The 8,244-nt window shown below is 40.2% G+C and overlaps 2 protein-coding genes across 2 annotated transcripts; both read right to left on the bottom strand.

Annotated features, from left to right (window-relative positions):
* Positions 1-1,140: 1,140 nt before the first annotated feature.
* LOC104169250 (chromosome unknown open reading frame, human C1orf158) lies at positions 1,141-4,885 on the bottom strand. Its single transcript, XM_009710131.1, is given in 5 exon segments — positions 1,141-1,427; positions 2,047-2,224; positions 3,075-3,209; positions 4,238-4,383; positions 4,789-4,885. Coding segments are annotated over 5 exon segments (843 nt in total).
* Positions 4,742-6,985, bottom strand: LOC104155737 (arylacetamide deacetylase-like 4; the record flags this gene model as incomplete). Its single annotated transcript, XM_009710130.1, has 3 exons — positions 4,742-5,816; positions 6,504-6,567; positions 6,769-6,985. Coding segments are annotated over 3 exons (1,056 nt in total), but the record flags the coding sequence as incomplete, so codon positions are not given.
* Between the last annotated feature and the right edge of the window lie 1,259 nt (positions 6,986-8,244).

The raw sequence follows: 8,244 nt of genomic DNA, 5'->3' as shown, positions 1-8,244 counted from the left end.
TTTTGTGTCTCAGATTAGTGAAGAATTACTTTGCCCATAGGTGCCACTGTTGCTCTACACACACATCTGAATGAATCGTCGATGTCCTTCACTTGAAAACCCGACCTTGAAAAAGCAAACCTAAATCACAGTGACTGAAATGTTGCAGAGGTAAAACTCTGTACGGACCATGGCCAGAGGCTTGCCCATGCCAAGACTAAGGTATATGCTTTATCTTGTTCCTAAAAATAATTGTATTGTTGCTAATCTTGAGCAAAATTGATTAAGAGATAAGTATGCATTGAATTAATTCCAGATATAGTTAATCTAAGTCTTTAACTTGCCGCAGGTTTATTGTTGAGCCTCAGACTAACAGCAGCTGAACCTTGCAAATATCTCCTTTGGACCAAATGTGATTTAAATGCAAAAGTTGCTCATCAGTGCAATAAGAATTTGGATGTCTGTCAGCACTTTTTACGTAGGTCGTTCACATACTTTCTTAACTGTGTCAGGGTGGCCTATCCACCAGCATAAAGGCCACCTACAGATATTTCTTCTAGATATTTCTAGTAGATATTTCTTCTTTCTGTTTCGTAATGTAAGCTCAGCTAATGTAGTTCGCTTTACAGCTTATCTACCATTAATGCCATTCAGTATGTAAAGCCAAGGGCAATCAAGGGCTGCTTGCTTACTGCATTGAGAAAAACCTTGGTTCACCTTGTCCTTAGGTAGGCAGCCATTTCGTATGTTTACCTTATTGTTGGATGTTTCAGACACATTATGGAATAACACAAGTTTCTTTTCTACCCTTTCTTCAAAGAAATGTATAACAAGCTGTGTAAAAATTAAAAAACAACCAAGGAAAAGCAGTTCAGAGATTTATATCCTTTCAGGTTCAATCCTACTCTGTTTTGGTTTTTTTCTTGCTGCAACTATTCATTGACTAGAAACCAACAGATGACAAATATTTTCAGTGATTTATTATCTTTGAAAATATTCCCAGCCATCTGCAGGTCAGAATGTAACCCAACAACATGTTCTAACTAGTAGACAGTCCTCCAACTATATAACCTAATTCTCATTCCTCCTGCATGGAACAGATCACTCTTACACACAAGCAGCAAGCTATATTAAGCAGTTCTTAAGATCACCCTAAGCAGTTTACACAGAGGCGTCCCTTGCTTTTCTGTCTCTCACGAGTTGGCTGATGGCTTGCAGATATTTCTGACCCCCTTCACAGTCCAGGATTCTACTAATGTTTTGGGGAAGCTGGCCCTGGTTGGAAGGGAGGTCATGAGTTTTAGCTGGCTGTCTCGGCTGACGAGTAGGAAAAGCAGAAATCGGTGGGCTTTCATAGGAAATGGTGTAGACACTGTTCATCACTCCAGCTTCTTTCTTGTGCCATTTTTTCATCAGGTGCTCAAGAAGGCCATAGTTGGTGGGTGGTGCTGAGACAGGAAATGGTTAAATGTTAGAAACAATAGAATTAAATTTTTGGTCCTGGTGTTTTTACTCCACAGTTGTCATAGGGAATATTTGTACTGTTTTGACAGCAGATTAAGGACAAAACAGATCTTTTTGTTCCCAGGGCACGTGTGTCTACTCTCTGGCTGGAACGGAAAATCAGTGTCAGGTATCAATAGGACACTAGTAATGGTATAAGTGTAAGGAGTCCTGATTCTTCATATTCTCTCTGGTAGATATTAAAAAAGTTAGCAGAGCTGTACGTGTCACTTAAATTCGGAAACATAATAATACTCTGTGAATTCTCCTGCTAGTTGTATCTCACAGCTCTCCTTGTTTCCAGCTGGTGTCTTGCATTATTGCGTAGGGGAGAGAAATCTGTTCATTGACACTGTCTTTCACTGCTTCCTGTGGTGATTAAGTATTGTTGCTTGGATAACATTTCCACTTTATCAATCAGAAAAATAAGCTACTGACTGGGTAAGAAACTAGCCAAAAGTCACTGTAAGATCCATTTTCAGAATTAAAACAGAAGGAGGTTCCTGGCTCTAAGGCTGTATGTTGACCACTGAACCATCTGTTTGAATTAATGCCAAAAACTACCAAGAATGGGGAAATCTGATTTCTGAGGAATCCAGGCAAACTTGCGACCATTCCAGCTGCGGAGAGGAGGCAGCACAGAGTTATAACCGTGTCTATTGTATTTGTCATCATACTCCAATAGTAAATTCTGGCTTCTTGGTTCCTCATGATGGGCAAAGAAGTGCCACATTGGCAGGCCCTGAAAGGAGACATACATGGAACCATGCTATTTGTCTTTATACATAGCATTCAGATGGCATAGCATGCTTTTGAGTCAGATTTGTACTGCCAGTGATGTCACAAAATTTTGTCAGTATTTATATTACTTTTACTTATAATCTAATCCCTAAAAATAAGGGCATTTTCATTTCAAGTAATGTAAATTTCAAGTTAAATTAAGCAACTACATCTGTGTGTCATGAGATCTGATTAGTCTGATTTCAACACATGCATCACGGATTTGCAGATACATTTAAGAAGCCTGCAAATGAAAAGCTGATTGTCATATGCTGCTTAAGTGTTTCATTGTGCACTAGCATTACCTATACTACCTTCCAACTGGCTGTCAGGAGAGGATGGTAAGAATGCTTGGGGGTGGAGAGGCACCTTGGAGAAAGGAACATTCTAGCAATGATACTTGTGGGAAAAGCATTGTTGTGAAAGATTTGGGACTCATTTAAGTGCAGTTTGTTCCTGTGAATCAGAGGTGTGCTGATAAAAGTAATTCTCTTTTACTAGCAAGATCGTATTATAGCCCAGGGAATGTCCTGGAGACTCAATACTCAGTCCGAGCTGGTAGTAACGTGCTGATTTTCTTCATGTGCCCTGGTCCCCCTCCAAGGCAGAGACCGGGAAACCACCAGAGAGTACCAAGAAGTATGTGCCGTTTGTCTACCCCGGAAAGGCATCCTGCTTTAATCAAACCTACAAGGGAGCTCTGGATCCTGTAAACTGGCTGCAGTTTACTTTTACACATACAGTTGTTTAAGGATATAAAATATGATTTAAGTATTAGTCAAAGATCATTGCTGTTTGGAATGTTGGCACACACAGCCCTACATTTGAAATTTCTCATTTTTTTCCATCATGGTTCTCCTTAGTGTTTGGTTGGGTTTGTGATCTGGAAGGCAAATGAAGTCTGTTCTGTATATACTGCTGCCGAGTTTCCCAGTGTCTTTTACAAACTAGACAGATATGCAACATTCAGTATAGCTAAGGCAATCTGCTCATTACAGAAGCTCTGTTCCAGTGGTGCTTTCTTCATCTACGCATTTAAAAAGCACTTGTTTGGAAATAAGTCCATGCTCTGTACTTTTTCTCAGATGGTAAAGTCAGCTGGTATAATCAGCCATTGTAAAATTCTGGACTGATTCCTTGGTGTAAATTCAAGATATTGTACAGCCCTTGAAAAATTATTCATGGTTTGGTGTTAAATACTTTCACCTGCCAAGTGGACTAGCATCTGAAAAGGACGAATGAACCCTTTTTTTTTTTAGCTCCCTTTGTTCCTACTTCTGCCGCAGCAGACCAGTCTCTGCAATATAGTCTAGTATTTTGCTCCAGGAAAAAAAAAAATCTGAAGGAAGTCATTTTAGCAGAGTTAGGAGGATTTGCCCTAACTTCTGCAATATTGAACCTAACTGGCATGTTTTGACAAAGTTAAATGCCTAATGATAAAATTTTGCTCAGCTCTTAAGCAGGACATGCAACCTATTGAGCAGCTCTGCTAGCAAAGATGCTCTTGTTTATACAAGCAAATGAAACTAATATCCAAATTAGTAAAGATCCTCTGACACAAGTAACAATAACTATTAACTTATGGAAGGGTTAATGAAGCCTCTCTTGTATAATGTTGGTATATATTATTAACTTGTATATATTGTTGTTGTATAGTTGTAAGTTGTATAGCGGTCTGAAGTGATTGCCAGAAAAAGTGCTGTAGCATTTTTAATTGGCTAACGTTATGCCCAGTGTGAACCACACCATACAACCCATGCTCAGGCATTGCTTCTCGCCTGGCTTAGAGAGAAGAATTGCGGCTAATAAACAAAATGAATGAATGCAGGCCAAGCAAGACGCTCATCCTTCTGCCTTTTATTACTCATCTGAGATGAACCTGGACTCTAGCTCATGACAGCATTAGTATACCACCTCCAGAGCATTGGTTCTGACCCACTCTATTTCTGCTCTCACACTTCTTTCCTGATCTTACCCTTTTCCTCTCTTCCAGCCAGTTTCCAACAAGAACTTCAGTAGAGTATTTGAGTTCAATTTTCCACCAATCCTGTCCATCTTTTTGCAATGCAATCATATTTCTTTGTCTCACCAGTGCTACCCTCCCTGGTTGTTGGAACTGTCCTTCAAGTTACGTGGGTGAAAGATTACTCAGTAGTCCAGTGCCGAAACGGGGGCAGAAAGGGGCTCCGCTTCTGCCTGCCTGTGTGCTGAGAAACGTGGGTGATGTGTGGAACTGCTTGGCTGTAGAACCGTTTGTGTTTGCTACCCCCACGGTGACTGTTGTTCCAGTAACCACATTCTAGGCTGCAGCCTATTTACTGCTGACCGAACCAGTGGCTCCATAACCCACTGAAGTCAGCTGGGTTTTTTTCTCTAATACAGTTCAGAATCAGAGCACCGAGGATGTCTCTAAACATTGTGATGTAAGTGACATACTCCTCTACACCAACACACCACACATACCTACACAACACACAGCCTCTTGTCATAGACAGACACATTTTATTCTAATGAAGTGGAACAAACCAGGGTGGCCATTCAAAATAACGCTCTTCTTTATTGACATCGCTAAGATAAGGGCTTGCAGCATGGTACAAGCTTGTATAAGGTTTGCATATACCATGTTCCAACTAACAGCTGGAATGAGGTTCTGATGAGCCTTGTTTATCGTTGTTAATGGCTGCCCTTGATTGACTACCCATCACCTGATATTAAATATCCTAAAAAGATATTTTCCTAGGTTGAGGCATGAATAGACTCGTGGAATCTAAGATATTTACTATAAGCTTTTTAGGAAGTTAACAATGCTGTCCAATCCCCTTTTCCCAGCTGGAAATGAGAAACCACAATAATCATATAGGCTTATGATTCCATGGAATCCATCCTCGAGGTGGTACCAGGTCACTCGAACACCGTTGTCCTCCAATCTCTTCTTGTAAAGCAAGCCATCGTCTCTTAGCACATCGTATTCACAAGTCAAGATGAAAGACTCGGGCAGCTGGTGAACAACAGCATCTTCGGCTAACAGTGGACACAGGTTGGGCTCACAGAATCTTTTCACTGTCTCATAAACTTCAGCTATAAAATCAGTGGGTCTAAGTGGCTTCACACCTCTGACCTTAAATTTTTCAGGGATGTTATCTGGACTCACCCACTTCCTGTACTTCAGCCTCATATCTGGAGGAATATGAGACCCCTCCAAGACCTCTTGCATATGCAAGGAATCCCCATTTAGGTACTGCAAAGCAAAGAAAGCAGCACGTTCTCGGAATAAAAGAGGGACTCCTCGATTTTGATGATAAGATGGTAAATTGAAGTCCAGTGCCTGAAGGCCTGGGTAGATCAAGATCTGAGCACGTAGTTTGGGGAGGTCTGATCTCCCTGCAAGGGTCTGGCTAACAGCAGCTGCTAGGTTGCCCCCAGCACTGTCCCCGCAGACAATTACGTTGGCAGGATCCACGCCATAGTGCTCCATATTCTTCATAAAGTGTACGGTGGCATTAAGACAGTCTTCATACGCAGCAGGGTATTTGTGTTCAGGAGCTAAACGATACCTAGCACACAAAAGGAGACAAGTATAAGAGAAGGAAATACCATTAGTATTAATCAGGAAACAGTATCCTATTCCAGCCCTATTGTTTTAGGTTTTTTCCCCTCTAGCTTAGGATATTCATTAGCTCCCAAGCAGGCATTCCTCAGTTAGTGATTGAGATAAGCTGTAAATTGTGCATTCAATCACAACGACCCAGTAAAGTAGGACTGTCTTCTGATTAAGAGTCTGGCTGAGACTTTGCACATTTCTTAGTCATGCTGAAAGCTCCCTGTGGATTCTTGACAAGATAATTTAATCGTTCTGTGCCTCTGCTTCCTATGTGTAAAACGGGAGTAATACAGTGTAATTATTCTCTCTTTTTCTACAAATCACAATTGTTTGGAACATCTTATTACATGTTCATATGTTCAGCACAAGGAAGACTTTTTTTACCTAAGTTTTTGATTGGCTTTTATAGATTTTCTTAGTGTGCCAAATATTTCCATTTGGGTCTTTTCTGAGTATATCAGGGCATCAACAGTTAAGAGCCGTGAAATCTCTGTTATCACTATTTGTCTCTCTATGGACTTCACTGAATTCTACAGAAATTTCTCTGCAAAAAAGAACATCTCCAAAACCAGTGCAGTTCTGCTGTGGCACCACAGCAACAATAATCTCCCAACAATAGAACTGGGTAGGGTTCACTTACTGAACAGATACAACTACCGATTCACTTTCTCTGGATATGTAGCGGCATACTTTTTCATAGGTATCTGGAAAAGAAATATTTTCATTAGCGCTTTGCTATTGCCCTAATCTTTGAGACAGCTAGGGAATGTTCATTCCAGAAAGGCATGTATTTGTCTTCAGACTTCTTCACAAATCCCATGCTGAAACCTCCTCTTATTTCAATTTTATAAAAAGATGAGAATGTTCTTTCTACATTACTACAATTCCTCCAGCAAATATCTTACCAAGACTTCCAAATACCCAGCCTCCTCCATGAAAGAAGATGATACCTCTCCTCCGCCCATCAGAGGTAGCTTTAGGCTGATAAACCCTCACAGGGACTCTGTTAAACTGCAGATCCTGGATGAAGAGCTTTGGATCCACCCCTAGTTTCCGTCCCTGTCGCACATATCGGCCAAAAGTGATTTGACTGCAGAGTCCAGTCTTCTCCAAAATCTTTCCCTGTTAAAGGTAAAAGAAATTAAGGCTTCTTTGAAAGTCTTGAGTTAGCCAAGGTATGAAAACTCTGCACCATACTTACATTGAACTGTTATTTGAGGGAAATTTTAAAGAAGCACAGAACTTACCAAAAAAAAAAAAAAGTGGTAATGTTGTAAAATATGACTACACTATAAGAAGATGTAATAATAACAGCACCAGAAGTTAGAATAACTACTGTGAGGACTGTTCATAGAGGAGAATAATGGCTATGCAAGCATCTCCCAACCTCTCTCTAAATGGCTTCCTGTACACCAAGTACTGGCAGGAGAGCGCATTCTAATATTGCTTGTTTAGTCCTTGGGTTTTGCCTTAATAAACCCACAGGAAACAGTGAGGAAAAGTAACTCCACAGCTGGTTTTCTTGATAGGAATGCCCAGTCCTAAGAAAGTGAGAGATCCCAGGATACAGTCAGAAAACAGCATTTGTTTTCGGTTTGCCTAGATTAGTTTTGCCAAAAAGGAGAAGTTCTACCTTTTATCGTATCGGCAATCACTGGACTCTGAAGAATCAGAGTGAAAAATCTATGCTTCACATACAGCAATTTGACCCTTGTTGTCTGATAAAAATAAAAATCTCTGATTCAAGAAAAACAATTTTCCCAAGCTCTCACATCCTACAGACTGTAAAAAATTTACTTCCATTACTCAAATCCAGTGTCATTCTGGTATCAGATCAGAAATTTTATATAGGCCATCCAAACTGGCTGTCTTGGAGTACACATTTTAATTATCAGTATTGTCCTGCACACCTTTGTGCTCATTCTTGTTTCGTTTATACTCAAAACCAACAATGAAATGTCATATATAGAAACAGCAATAAAAGCTTTAATAGTTCGTCATTGCATAAACTAATACTCCCAAATTAGCCCATAAAACTCAGTGAATTTGCAAATCTTAAGTTCTGAGTGCGAGTTAGTTACTGCTTTTTATTTGCATGACAGATTTACTGAGCAAAATCAAGCAGCTTCATTTCCCAATGCTTCTGCAATGATCTTGCGTGCTAGACTATAAAGCTGACGTAATAAGGGAACAAACAAGGAGCTGGGAACCAAATTAATTAATGGAATTAAACAAATAGATTGTTACAGTTCAGCTGCTAAACAAGATCTCAGTTTTAAATGCCCAATGAGAGTCCTTGTTGTCACCTGCTAGTGGGATTCGGGAGAGCTGGTAGCTTTGTCAGTAAATTTCAAGAGGAGGTAAAGGGTGTAAGAAACAGC

The sequence above is a fragment of the Cariama cristata genome, unplaced genomic scaffold, assembly GCF_000690535.1.
Source record: "Cariama cristata isolate BGI_N322 unplaced genomic scaffold, ASM69053v1 scaffold941, whole genome shotgun sequence".
In the NCBI taxonomy this organism is placed as follows: Eukaryota; Metazoa; Chordata; class Aves; order Cariamiformes; family Cariamidae; genus Cariama; species Cariama cristata.
This window is presented reverse-complemented; position numbering and strand designations above follow the sequence as displayed.